The 15,097-nt window shown below is 38.4% G+C and overlaps 1 protein-coding gene across 1 annotated transcript in view; it reads left to right on the top strand.

Annotated features, from left to right (window-relative positions):
• NEDD4 (NEDD4 E3 ubiquitin protein ligase) overlaps positions 1–15,097 on the top strand; it is a 152,474-nt gene that overhangs the window by 22,946 nt on the left and 114,431 nt on the right. The window contains exons 3-4 of the mRNA XM_055435588.2: positions 3,397–3,475; positions 3,576–3,614. Coding sequence (XP_055291563.1) covers positions 3,397–3,475; positions 3,576–3,614 — 118 coding nt within the window. The remainder of the gene's footprint in view (positions 1–3,396; positions 3,476–3,575; positions 3,615–15,097) is intronic.

The raw sequence follows: 15,097 nt of genomic DNA, 5'->3' as shown, positions 1-15,097 counted from the left end.
GCTTAAACTCATGAATAAGAAAGTTTGTCTGCTTTCACATTCAGCTCAACATTGTGCTAGATGTCTTAGCCATGTAATATGACTAGGAAAAGAAAAATAATACAGACTGAAAAGGAAAAACTTTATTTGCAATCAGTTCATGTACATAGAAAACCTTAAGGAATTAAAAAAAAAATCTGCTAGAACTAAAATATAAGGCCACAAGATACAAAGTCATTGTACAAAAATTAACCATATTCTTATATCCTCTAAGGGAACGACAGAGGATGAGATGGTTGGATGGCATCACCAACTCGATGGACATGAGTTTGAGCAAGCTCCAGGAGTTGGTGATGGACAGGGAAGCCTGGTATGCTGGGGTCGCAAAGAGCTGGACACAACTGAGCGAATGAACTGAACTGAACTGATCAATCAGTTAACAATTAGAAAATGAATTTTTAAAATTATAATTCATTTAAAATTAAAAACTTTGAAGGAATAACTTTAACAAAAGATTTGCAAGTACTGCACACTGAAAACTATAAAACATTGCTAACTAAGGGGAATTGAAGATCTAAATCAATGGATAAAATTTTCATATTCATGGATTGAAGATATATTATTGTTAGAGTTGTATTTCTCTCCAAATTGAATAGATTGGGCTCAATCCTAATAAAAATCCTGGTATTTTTTTTGAGAAACAGATGAACTGATTCCAATGTTGTTATGAAAAGTCAAAGGACACAGAATAGCCAAAACAATTTTGAAAAAGAACATAAGCCACATAGGTGGAGAATTTATGCAACATAATTTCAAGATTTTCTATACAGACAATCAAGATAAAGCAGCATTGGCATAAGAATAGCTTTATTGTTCAGTGGACTAGAATAAAGAGTGTAGAAGTACACACATTCCCCCCACACACAGGCATACATATGTGTGTGGTCAGTTGCTTTAAGCATTAAGGTAATTCAAGAGAAAGGATAATCTTTTAAATGCATGATACTAGAACAACTGGTTATAGGTGTGGAACAAAATGAAGCTCTGTCCTTGTCACATATAATACAGAAAATTAATAAAAGCTAAAATTAATAAACTTCTAGCAGAAGACATAGGAGAAAATATTTGCTCTACTGAGTTACACAAAGATTTCTTGAATAAGACTCAAAAAATATGCACCATAAAATTTTGAAAGAAAAATGTTGAAACAGACTTCATTAGAATAAAAAACTTCTGTTGTTTGAAAGATACAATTGAAAGTGAAAGTGATAGTTGCTTAGTCCTGTCCAACTGTTTGCGACCCTATGGACTGTAGCCCGCCAGGCTCCTCTCTCCATGGGATTCTCCAGGCAAAAATACTGGAGAGGGTAGCCATTTCCTTCTCCCAGGGATCTTCCCAACCCAGGATCAAACCTGGGTCTCCTGCATTGCAGGCAGATTCTTTACTGTCTGAACCACTGTGTTGTTTGAAAGACACAGTTAAGAAAAGGAAAAGGCAAGCCACCGATTGGAGAAAATGTTTTCAAAACATGTATCTGACAAGCACCTTTAATTCACAGCATATAAAGACTTCTTATAACTTAGTAATAATATGATAAAATGGCCAGTTAAAAATGGGCAAAATTCTTGAACAGATATTGTCTGTGAACTATCCAGGTGGAAGTGTCTAGCTGGGTTGTGAGATCAGGAATATATATTTATATTTGCATTATGTTTTATATTTATATTTGTGAGTATACAGTTGTTAAAACTGAGATTTTTAAGGAAATATGTAGAGAAAACAAAAGGGAGAACCAGAAGGGTCTTGTGTCATGAAAGCTAAATGAGATGAGTTTCAAGGAGAAAATGGGCAGTAATATCAAACATCTAGAGAGCCAGCAAAATAAGTGACTAGAAAGTGTCAGTTGTTTTAGCAAAATTGGTGACTTTTCATGGAATGGGTCTGAAAGAAAGAGGTGGAAGACCATTGGCAGTTGGGGAAATGAAGGACAGGAGGTTGCAGGCTGTCGTGGTTATGAACAGGGTCTCTGGAGCCAGCTGCTTGAGTTTCAGTCCCCACTGTTCTGCTTCCTAACTGTGTCATCTGCGATGAGTTGACTTTTAAAGTCAACTTAAAGTTGACTCTGTTTAAGAAATAATCATACCAGCCTCATAAGTTGTTATAAGGATTCGAAAAGTTAATATATATATAAACCACTTATAACAGTGCCTGACACAGAGTAATTGCTGCATATGTGTTAGTTGTTATTTGTGTCATTATTATCACAGATTTTTCACTTGGGAACTTTGACTGAGACAGGAAGAAAGTCTAGTTTGCTTTGCTGGAAGCATGAAGGAAAGTCAGGGAGTGGAGGAGCTTAATGACATTTATTTGACTAGAAAAACCTAAGTCAAAATAGATGATACAAGGTTCCAGAGAAGGTGGGAGGACACTGGACAAGGACGATTGGGTGAAATACCTGAATCATTGAATTTAGGGGTAGGATGGACTCTGATAAATACCAGGATGTTGGGAGTATTGTGATGCCTTTGATTTTTGTCAATTAAAGTAAGAGATAAAGTTGTATGGGGGCTTCCCAGGTGGCGCTAGTGGTAAAGAACCCACCTGCCAATACAGGAGGCATGAGAGACATGGGTTCAATCCCTGGGTTAGGAAGATCCCCTGAAGGAGGACATAATGACCCACTCCAGGATTCTTACCTGGAAAATCCCTTGGACAGAGGAGCCTGGCGGGCTACAGTCCATAGAGTTGCAAAGAGTCAGACAGGACTGAAGCGACCTAGCAGCAGCAGTAGTACCAAGGTTGTATGCGGAAATGGGAGGAGGGAGTTGGTGGTGCAAAATAGTGGGTGCTTGGGATTCCCAAGGGACACGAGAGAAATTTGACCATGGAAAAGTAAAATGTCAAGTCCTTTGCTTTGCAAACCTGACTCTCACAAGGTTTTCCTTCTCCATGTATCTTTGTACAAGGGTTACCTGGCACACAATTATTTTGAGCTCAAACACTTTGTCTTTATTTTGTAAGAAGAGTTGATATCTGTGAAATAACTTGAAACTACCTTGAGGTCTTACAAAGCTATTCTGAAAATCATTGAATTAACCTTCTTAACCCAGAAGAAGAGGCATGTAATAAAAAATTAAACAAAATTTCAAAAATATTAAGAGGTTGGAAATCATTGAATTGTGATTAAAAGGTTTTCTTTTTAATTCTTTGTCTGTTTCTCTATCATGGCATTTCAGCTTTTTAGCTAGATACTACAATTACTATAATTACTTACCCCTGCCTAAGGAACCCTTACTTTTAAGTGTAGAAAATAATTGTTGAAATTGTTAACAAGGAAAATTCTGTGATTTTTATAGTTTGAGTAACCTGAGTTTGGGAATAAATAACATTTAACTTTTTTAAAATTTTAACAGTGATCCTTACGTGCGAGTGACATTATATGACCCAATGAATGGATTTTTTACAAGTGTGCAAACGAAAACCATTAAAAAGGTTAGATTTAGTATTTAAAAATCTTTTTAAGTATACGTTGTTTTATTTTTGTTTAATGAAATATTGAAAAGTTAGTTATACTGTGTTTATTGTCTTTCAGACTTTGAATCCAAAATGGAATGAAGAAATATTATTCAGAGTAAGTATGCATTTTATTTCATTATAACAGCAAAGATTTTTTTCTCAATAGGTTACAACGATAAGTTCTCACAATATTCTAAAGTGTATCTTACAAGAATTTGTAAAAATTTAAGAGTTAAATCTAGGTATCCTCATGATGAGATGGCCTTGAAACCGTTTATTATGAAAAACACGTGTAAGGTAATGAAGAGATAAAGGATGACTGTAATCCTGAATTATCTTATTCTAATTTAATTCTGATGGAGAGACAGTCTTATTCCAATTTTGTAGATTTTTATGTTTTTCCTTAATGATGATAAAATGTTTGCGTTTCTCTTAGTCATTTATTAAATACACTGATCCAGACAAGAGATGATGAGAGCCTACCAACAAGTGGATACATTATACATCCTTCATTCACTTTCCTGCCTTCTTCCTCACCCCACTTCACTGTCCCATAAGAACAAACTCCAGGCTCCCAAGAGGGCCGTCAAACTGAGAGTGACACATGATGTATATGGGAAAAGTGATTCAAATAACTATGGATTGCTCAACAGAAACTGTGTTGAAACAGCATAATTAAGGTTGTAAAGAAAAAAGAATGATCAACTCAGAATTCTGTATCTAATAAAAATATCCTTCAAGAATGACAGTGTATTAAGGTATTCGAAGCTGAGGAAAAATAAGTATACTTGGAAAACTAAATACTCTTTTTCTAAAACTAAATACTGCTTCTTCTCTGGTAGAATAAGTAGACAAAAAAATTCAGTAAAGATACAGAAGTCTTGAACAACATTATCAAATCAGTTTTACTTGACATTTATAGACCTACCCAACAACAGCGGAACACATGGTCTTTAAAATTGCACACAGGATATATAGTGAGTAAACCGGGCCAAACCCCAAACCTCAACAATGTTAAAATAATTTAAATCATGTTAAGTATGGTCTCTGACTGTAATGGAATTAAAGTAGGAATTAGTAACACAAAAATATGAAAAAATCCCCAAATATTTGGAAGTTAAACAACACACTTCAAAATAATACAGGAGTCAAATAAGAATTCTCAAAGAGAATTAGAAAATATTTTAGTAGAATGTAATAAAAATACAGCATCAGTACTTCCCTGGCGGTCCAGTGGTTAAGACTCTGCGCTTCCCCTGCAGGGGTTGTAGGTTTGATTCCTGGTGAGGAAACTAAGATCTCACATGCCACACAGTGTAGCCAAAAAAAAACAAAACAAAACACCAGCATCGAATGGATTAGGAGATCTGGTATATATATACAAGAAATACTCATGAATACAGTGAATACTCAGCCATAAAAAAGAATGAAATAATGCTGCTTGTAGCTGCATAGATGGATGGACCTAGGGATTATCAAGTTGTCATACTAAGTGAAGTAGTCAGAAAGAAAAGACAAATACCATATGATATCACTTCTGTATGGCATCTAAAATATGATACAAATGAACTTATTTATGAAACAGAAGCAGACTCAAAGACGTAGAAAACAAACTTATGGTTACCAACAGGGAAAGGGGGTGGGGAAGGGATAAATTAGGAGTTTGAGATTATCAGACACAAACAATATATTTATAAAACAGATAAACAACAAGGTCCCACTGTGTAGCATGGAGAACTATATTTAGTATCCTCTAATAAATTTTATTAGAAGAGAATATGAAAAAGGATATATATGTATATGTGTGTATGTATAACTGAATCACTTTGTTATTCACTAGAAGCTAATACAATACTGTAAATCAGCTATTCTTCAGTAAAACGAAACCAAACAAAAACCCAACAACATCAAAGTTTGTAGGATGCAGCTACAACACTGCTTAGAGAGAAATATATAGCACTAAATTATATTGAAAAAGAAGAAAGGTCTTTAACAATTAATCTAAGGTTCCACCTGAAGAAACTAGAAAGTAGCATCATTATAGAACCGACAAACTTTAAATGGATAAGTAAGGGATGTTATGAACACGTCTGTGCTTGTAAGCTCAATAACTTAGATGAAATGGGCCAATTCATTTAAAGACATACCCTACTAAAATTTTAATAAGAAATAAATTACCTGACAAGTTCTGTTAACTCTTAAAGAAATTACACTTGAAATTAAAAACCATCCAATAAAGAAAACATTGATACCAGGTAGTTCAACTAGTTGAATTCTGACATGATTCTAAGGAATAAATAATTCCTATTCTATGCAATGTCTTACTGAAACTAAAAGAGGAACTTTTCCCAATTCATTCCTGAGGCCAGCATTATTCTGACACCAAAACCAGACCAAAGACTTTATAAGAAAATTAAAACTGCAGACCATTCATCCTCACGATCATAACCATTGTATGTTAAGTTTGTTAAATTGGGTCCCTTCCATTCTGAAAGAGCAGTAATTTGTTCTCAAATTACTCACAGAAATGGGTTTGCCTTTCCTATCTGCAGAACTTCAGCGAGCACAGTTATGTGGGTGCTTACGGAATATGTGTTCATAGGGATGAAATCTATGCAATATTTCATCCTTTCAAGGGACCCAGTTCACAGAGAAGGAGGTGCAAGTGTGAGCCCATGACCATGGGATCCATTAATCACGTCATCTACCACACCGTCTAGAAGCAGGCACTGGAATGGCCTACTGAAAGCACAACTAAGCACCAACATGGAGACAATACTCTGTTAAGATGGCATGCCAGTTTAATATTTAAGCCAAAGACCTCAATATGAGCTGTATTCACAACAGAAAGTATACACGGTCCAGAAACAAAGGAGTAGAAGTAGTAGTAGCCCCACTTACCATCATTTCCAAAGACCCACTGGAGGATCCCTGGAACTCTGGGCTTTGCCACATTAGAGATCCATGTCCCCAGAGAGAGCACACACACCTAGGGGACACACCTTCAAGGATCCCATTCAACCATGATCTGTACCTGCTGCCAGGGCACTGTGGACTCCTTGTATCCTGGAACCAGCAGGTGATTGAGGTTATATGGTTTCTAAGGGACCAACGCACAGAGAAGTCAATGGCAACCCATTCCAGTACTTTTGCCTGGAAAATCCCATGGACGGAGGAGCCTGGTAGGCTGTAGTCCATGGGGTCGCTAAGAGTCTGACACAACTGAGTGACTTCACTTTCACTTTTCACTTTCATGCACTGGGGAAGGAAATGGCAGCCCACTCCAGTGTTCCTGCCTCGAGACTCCCAGGACAGCGGAGCCTGGTGGGCTGCCCTCTATGGGGTCGCAGAGTCAGACACGACTGAAGCGACACAGCAGCAGCAAGGGACCAACGAGAGAATTAAATGAGCTCATTATAGGAGTCACTCTATATCCTTTTAAGTATTTAATGGTGGTACAAACCTGTGATATTCCCACTAGGTTGCCATATTTTTATTTTTTAAACAGCTTTATTAAGATACAGTTAACAATCGTGTGCAATTCAGTGGTTTTTAGTATGTTCATGGAGTTGTTCAACCATCACCAAAATCTTAAAACATTTTCATCACCTGCAAAATAAACCCCATACCCCTTGTCACTCCTCATTTCCCCCCAGGATCTGCCCCCTTTCCCAGGCAACTTCCAGTCCACTTTCAGTCTCTTAAAGAGATTTGGCTATTTTGGACATTTTGTTTAAATGGTATTATACAATATGTGGTCCTTTGTATCTGGCTTCTTTCACTAAGTATAATGTTTTCAAGGTTCAGCCATGTTATAGCATGTATCAATACTTAATTTCTTTTTATTGCCAAGTAGTGTTCCATTATATGGATAACCACACTTTATCCATGCATTGGGTGGGCATCTGAATTGCTTCCACTTTTTAACTGTTATGAATAATGGTGGTATGAACATCTGTATTCAAGTTTTTGTGTGGACATCTATTTTCATTTGGGACATATATACCTAGGAGTGGGATTTCTGGGTCAAATGAAGAACTTCCAAAATGTTTTCCAAGTGGCTTCACCATTTTTACATTCCTGCCAATAGAGTATGAGAGTTCTCATTTCACATCCTTGACAACACTTACTATCATCTGACTTTATCACAGCCTTCCTAGTGGGTGCGAAATGATATTTTATTGCAGTTCCCTGATGGTTCATGATATTGTGAATTTTTTCTTGAGCTTATTGGCCAGTTGTATATTTTCTTTGGAGAAATGTCTAGTCAGGTCTTTTGCCTGTTTTATAATTATTTATCGTTTTGTTATTGAGTTGTCCTAGTTCTTTTTATTTCTAGATACAAGTCTGTCATATACATGATGTGCAAAAATTTTCTCCCATTCTGTGACTTATCTTTTGAATTTATTGATAATGTCCTTTGAAGCACAGACGCTTTTAATTTTGATGATGTTTGGTTCCTTGTGCTTTTCTTGTCATATCTAATCAATATTGTTTTCATTTACTATCTTCACTGGAGGGAGGACAGTTTCAGAGGCTTCCACTTGGCCTTCTCACTATGATAGTTCTTATCCCACAAGCCATAGATGCAATGTGGTAGTGGTGGTGAGTAGATCCAACTTCCGGTACACTTGAAAAACAGGAAAGTGACTTTTGGGTGGATCCACAGAACCAGTGAACTCAGTATAAATTGAACATTAGTCAGGACCCTGTTTGTAATCAGGTCCCTTTAAGTCCTGCATTTTTGTTTTTAAATTTTGTTTTTAGCTGTGCTGGGTCTTTATTGTGGCACATGGGCTCTTTGTTGCAGTGTGCAGGCTTCAGTTTATCTCAAAAAATTCATAGAAATTTGAAAGTTAAACAGCATATTTTAAATAAGCCATGATCAAAAAGGAAACTATAAGGAAAGTTAGAAATCACTTAAACTGATTGGCAATTAACACATACTAGGATATGGATGAGATAATTCAGTGCTTAGAAATTTACATCTTCAAATGCTTTTATACAAAGAAAAAGGATATAAAATTGATTATCTAAGTTTCTACCTTAAGCAAAAAATAAAAAATAGAGGGAAGAAAATAAGAATGGAAATCAATAAAACAGAACATGGACAAAAAATAGAGAAAACAAATGAAACTAAAGATAGTTCCTTGAAAAGATTAAGAAAATTGCTACATCACAGCAAGCCCAAATAAGAAAGAAACTCAAATGACCAGTATCAAGGAGAAAAGGAATCTCAAAATGTGGGTAGAAATAGATAGTATGGTTATCTGTTAGAGGAATTAAAATTATACAAATTTTAAATTTAAAACTGTAATTTAAAATTTTCCTATTATTTTTTATGATCTTGATTTCCTATTAAAAAGGATATTTGAAAGTTGGTGCTAAACTCTTGAGTTAGAGATATTGCCACAAAAATAAGAAAGACGAGCATTTGAAAATGCACACCAGGCTTAGGACTCTATTGCCTTGTACTTGTTTCTTCTACCACAGTTTCACTGTTACCAAATGTTCTAGCCAGTATTACTTTATTCTGGGATCATGCATAGGTCATGAATTTATTTTAATCATAAATTTCCAAATTTATTGTGAAGATAACTAGATAAATTTGTGTGGATCAATGCTAGTTCATCACAGCTAGATATAGAACTGAAAACACATGGTGATTTAGCACTTGCTGTACAAAGGACATAATTATGTATGGCTTTCTGTTTTCTTCTTTATCATTTCATTATTTATACATAGCACAAACTGTTTTCCATTGAATCTACTCACAGAGAAATGACTATTGAGATGACATAGTATAGTAAAATCTTGGTTATCTGGCATTCAGCCAAATGGAAAATGTGACCAGAAGTTGAAGGGAGATTTTATGTCTTTTAGAAAACATCAAGTTCGAAGAAAGGTTTTTTTTTTTTTTGTGGAGAACTCTTGTTGTTTAGTCACTGAGTTGTGTTCCGACTCTTTGTGGCCCCATGGACTGACTGTAGCCTGCTGGCTCCTCTGTCCATGGGATTTTCCTGGCAAGAGTATTGGAGTGGGCTCCCATTTCCTTCTTCAGGGAATCTTCCTGACCCAGGGATTGAACCTACGTCTCCTACATTGGCAGACTGCTTCTTTACTAACATTTACAGAAATGTTACTGGTAAATTAATAGACAGCATGACTCCAAATTGAAGTTAATGTTCAATTGCAAAGTATAGTAAAATCTGCACTTATAGTTGCTCAAGTGAGACCAGGAGAGGCGAGTTATCAGGAGGGAAAACAGTCTGACACATTAGGGAGCCATATACTCATTATATGCTGTGTGCATCAGCATAGCATCAGTTCAGTTCATTTCAGTCGCTCAGTCGTGTGCGACTCTCCGCGACCCCATGAATCACAGCACGCCAGGCCTCCCTGTCCATCACCAACTCCCGGAGCTCACTCAAACCCATGTCCACAGAGTCGGTGATGCCATCCAGCCATCTCATTCTCGGTCGTCCCCTTCTTCTCCTGCCCCCAACCTTTCCCAGCATCAGAGTCTTTTCCAGTGAGTCAACTCGTCGCATGAGGTGGCCAAAGTATTGCAGTTTCAGCTTCAGCATCAGTCCCTCCAATGAACACCCAGGATCGATCTCCCTTAAAATGGACTGGTTGGATCTCCTTGCAGTACAAGGGACTCTCAAGAGTCTTCTCCAACACCACAGTTCAAAAGCATCAATTTTTCGGCGATCAGCCTTCTTCACAGTCCAACTCTCACATCCATACATGACCACGGGAAAAACCATAGCCTTGACTAGACGGACCTTTGTTGGCAAAGTAATGTCTCTGCTTTTTAATATGCTGTCTAGGTTGGTCATAACTTTCCTTCCAAGGAGTAAGCGTCTTTTAATTTCATGGCTGCAATCAGCATCCGCAGTGATTTTGGAGCCCCAAAAAATAAAGTCTGACACTGTTTCCACTGTTTTTCCATCTATTTCCCATGAAGTGATGGGACCAGATGCCATGATCTTTGTTTTCTGAATGTTGAGCTTCAAGCCAACCTTTTCACTCTCCTCTTTCACTTTCATCAAGAGGCTTTTGAGTTCCTCTTCACTTTCTGCCAAAGGGTAGCGTCATCTGCATATCTGAGATTATTGATGTTTCTCCCAGCAATCTGGATTCCAGTTTGTGCTTCTTCCAGCCCAGCGTTCCTCATGATGTACTCTGCATACAGCATAGAAGCCTCTAAACGGACCACTCCATTCCCTGTACACCCGTGATGATCAGTTTGTATCTTTGGTATTCACACACATCTTGTTATATGTACATAATGTGTATATGTTCATGCATATATTAGTAATATGTTACAGAAGCAACATGTATACCTTAGATATTTTTATAAAAAGAAATAAAAATCAGCTGTAATTTACTTTCCATAAAGCCACCACTAATTGTTTAATGGTCTGGTATTTTTTCCTATGTATTTTTATCCATATATTTATCCTGGCAACCCACTCCAGTATTCTTGCCTGGAAAATCCCATGGGCAGAGGAGCCTGGCGGGCTATAGTCCATGAGGTTGGAAAGAGTCAGACACAACTGAGCAACTTAATACTCACTCACTCACAGTCCCTACCCTCAACAAGGCTTACTATCTACTGTGGAACCCTATGAACTAGTTTCTCAAAAGTATTACCAATGTGCTGAACCTTGTGAAGGGAAAACAGGGGTGCTAGTGAGTGACTATCAGGGGATATTAGAGAATTTAGCTGCTGCTGCTGCTGCTGCTAAGTCACTTCAGTCGTGTCCGACTCTGTGTGACCCCATAGACGGAAGCCCACCAGGCTCCCCTGTCCCTGGGATTCTCCAGGCAAGAACACTTAAATTTAGGGGAGTCCCTAAATGTCAAGTATTTAAAGTGGGCCCTTCTGTAGTGTATCATTTAGGATGCTTTCAGTTTCTAGTAATAGACTCACTGTAACAGCTAAAATTGGCTTAAACGATAATTGCATTTATTATTTCTCTTCACAAGAAGCAGGCATAGAAGAGAGGTAGTGACTTCAGCAGCTGAACAGGGTCAGATGAAGCCCAGCTTCTCTGGGATTCTCTTGGCTTTCTGTCCTTGGTCACAAGAAGCCTGCAGCAGTGCCAAACGACATAGCCTCTGATGATGATGTCCAGAGGTAGACCCTGTCAGTCTCCTTTAAAAAGTGAAGAACCCTTTTTCAGACGTTTCCCTGGGAGACTTTCATATCTCTTGGGCCAGAATTATGTTGTGTGTATATTTCTAACCCAGTCATGGATAAAGAGAGTGGAATTACTGGGAAGCTTAGAGGAATCAAAAGTAAGCTCATAGGAGGCGGGGTAGAGAGAGTAGCTGCTGGTATCCCTGACACACATTGTCATCCAGTATTTCAATAAAATCAGAATTCTGTTAGCTAGGAAAAAGGGTGGGGTGACTCATTAATAAAGCACAAGACTCTGATGCTGGGAAAGGTTGGGGGCGGGAGGAGAAGGGGACGACGGAGAATGAGATGGCTGGATGGCATCACCGACTCTGTGGACATGAGTTTGAGTGAACTCCGGGAGTTGGTGATGGACAGGGAGGCCTGGCGTGCTGTGATTCATGGGGTCGCGGAGAGTCGGACACGACTGAGCGACTGAACTGAACTGAACTGAAGTATAGTATCGGGCTTTCTTAGTGGCTCAGATGATAAAGAATCTGCCTGCAGTACAGGAGACCTGGGTTCAATCCCTGGGTTGGGACGATCCCCTGGAGAAGGGAACAGCTACCCACTCCAGTATTCTGGCCTGAAGAATTCCATGGACTGTATAGTCCATGGGGTCACAAAGAGTTGGACATGACTGAGCAACTTTCACTTTCATAGTATGGTATAGCCATATAATGAAATCCTCATCAGCTATTTAAAAAGAGACAGATGTTTATGTATTGATAGGGTATTAGTTTCAAAATATGCTAAATGAAGGAACAAAGATGCAGAACATTGTATGTATGATTCACCTATTTGTGTAAAAACAGAACAACTCTCTCATATGTTGGTATTTGAAAAAAATACTTCTGGCAGGACCTAAGAAACTGTTCACAGTATTTTCTCTGAGGGTGGGACAAAGATGAAAGATTTATAATTTGCTTTCCAGATGTTCACAGGTTTTAGAAAAGGCAGAGGCACCAGAGATCAAATTGCCAACATCCGCTGGATTATGGAGAAAGCAAGAGAGTTCCAGAAAAACATTTATTTCTGCTTCATTGACTATGCCAAAGCCTTTGACTGTGTGGATCAGAATAAACTGTGGAACATTCTGAAAGAGATGGGAATCCCAGACCACCTGATCTGCCTCTTGAGAAACCTGTATGCAGGTCAGGAAGCAACAGTTAGAACTGGACATGGAAAAACAGACTGGTTCTAAATAGGAAAAGGAGTACGTCAAGGTTGTATATTGTCACCTTGCTTATTTAACTTATATGCAGAGTACATCATGAGGAACGCTGGGCTGGAAGAAGCACAAGCTGGAATCAAGATTGCTGGAAGAAATATCAATAACTTCAGATATGCAGATGCTGCTGTTGCTAAGCTGCTAAGTCACTTCAGTCGTGTCCGACTCTGTGTGACCCCATAGACGGAAGCCCACCAGGCTCCCCCCGTCCCTGGGATTCTCCAGGCAAGAACACTGGAGTGGGTTGCCATTTCCTTCTCCAATGTGTGAAAGTGAAAAGTGAAAGTGAAGTCGCTCAGTCGTGTCCGACCCTTAGCGACCCTACGGACTGCAGCCTACCAGGCTCCTCCATCCATGGGATTTTCTAGGCAAGAGTACTGGAGTGGCTTGCCATTACCTTCTCTGGATATGCAGATGACACCACCCTTATGGCAGAAAGTGAAGAGGAACTCAAAGGCCTCTTGATGAAAGTGAAAGAGGAGAGTGAAAAGGTTGGCTTGAAGCTCAACATTCAGAAAACAAAGATCATGGCATCTGGTCCCATCACTTCATGGGAAATAGATGGGGAAACAGTGGAAACAGTGTCAGACTTTATTTTTTTGGGCTCCAAAATCACTGCAGATGCTGATTGCAGCCATGAAATTAAAAGACGCTTACTCCTTGGAAGGAAAGTTATGACCAACCTAGACAGCATATTAAAAAGCAGAGACATTAGTTTGCCAACAAAGGTCCGTCTAGTCAAGGCTATGTTTTTTCCCGTGGTCATGTATGGATGTGAGAGTTGGACTGTGAAGAAAGCTGATCGCCGAAGAATTGATGCTTTTGAACTGTGGTGTTGGAGAAGACTCTTGAGAGTCCCTTATACTGCAAGGAGATCCAACCAGTCCATTCTAAAGGAGATCAATCCTGGGTGTTCATTGGAAGGACTGATGCTAAAGCTGAAACTCCAATACTTTGGCCACCTCATGCAACGAGTTGACTCACTGGAAAATAGTCTGATTCTGGGAGGGATTGGGGGCAGGAGGAGACGGGGACGACAGAGAATGAGATGGCTGGATGGCATCACTGACTCGATGGACATGAGTTTGAGTGAACTCCAGGAGTTGGTGATGGACAGGGAGGCCTGGCGTGCTGTGATTCATGGGTTTGCAAAGAGTGGGACAGGACTGAGCGACTGAACTGAACTGATACTATGTATCTTTTTTTACTGTTTGAATTCCCCCCTCCATGGCTGTGTATCTATAATTTGTTTTTATATTTGTTGATAAGAAATAACTATATAGAGAAACAAAGAAGAAAGACACAAAACATGTACATAAAAATGTGAAGATACTTTCTATTTATAAAATGCTATAAGCATTTATGCCTATAAAAATACTTACCTAGTTCATGTAACTTTTTACACAGTTTTTATTTTAAAATCTACTTACCACAGATGTTCACACAGAAACCTGTAGATGAATGCTCATAGCATCATTATTCATTATAGTAAAAAAATAGAAACAGCCTGTAGGTCCATCAACAAATGAATGGACAAACAAAATGGACAGATGAATGGGATATATACATACAATGAAATATTATTCAATTATAAAAATGAATGACATGTAGTGACACATGCTACAACATAGGTGAACCTCAAAAATATTTAAAGACCACATATTGTAGGATTCTCCTTATGTTAAATGTCTATAGTAGGCAAGTCTGTTGAGACAGAAAATGTATTAGAGGTTGTCTGAGATTGAGGAAAGAGCAAAATGGCTGTCTGAGGAGGCCTTACAAATAGCTGTGAAAAGAAGAGAGGCGAAAAGCAAAGGAGAAAAGGAAAGATATAAGCATCTGAATGCAGAGTTCCAAACAATAGCAAGGAGAGATAAGAAAGACTTCCTCAGTGATCAATGCAAAGAAATAGAGGAAAACAACAGAATAGGAAAAACAAGAGACCTCTTCAAGAAAATTAGAGATTCCAAGGGAACATTTCATGCAAAGATGGGCTCGATAAAGGACAGAAATGGTATGGACCTAACAGAAGCAGAGGATATTAAGAAGAGGTGGCAGGAATACACAGAAGAACTGTACAAAAAAGATCTTCACGACCAAGATAGTCACGATAATGTGATCACTGACCTAGAGCCAGGCATCTTGGAATGTGAAGTCAAGTGGGCCTTAGAAAGCATCA

The sequence above is a fragment of the Moschus berezovskii genome, chromosome 9 (genome assembly GCF_049115385.1).
Source record: "Moschus berezovskii isolate FMDL1 chromosome 9, NW_MosBer_1.0, whole genome shotgun sequence".
In the NCBI taxonomy this organism is placed as follows: Eukaryota; Metazoa; Chordata; class Mammalia; order Artiodactyla; family Moschidae; genus Moschus; species Moschus berezovskii.
The sequence above is the reverse complement of the archived record's forward strand: the minus strand, read 5'-3'. Positions and strand labels throughout refer to the sequence as shown.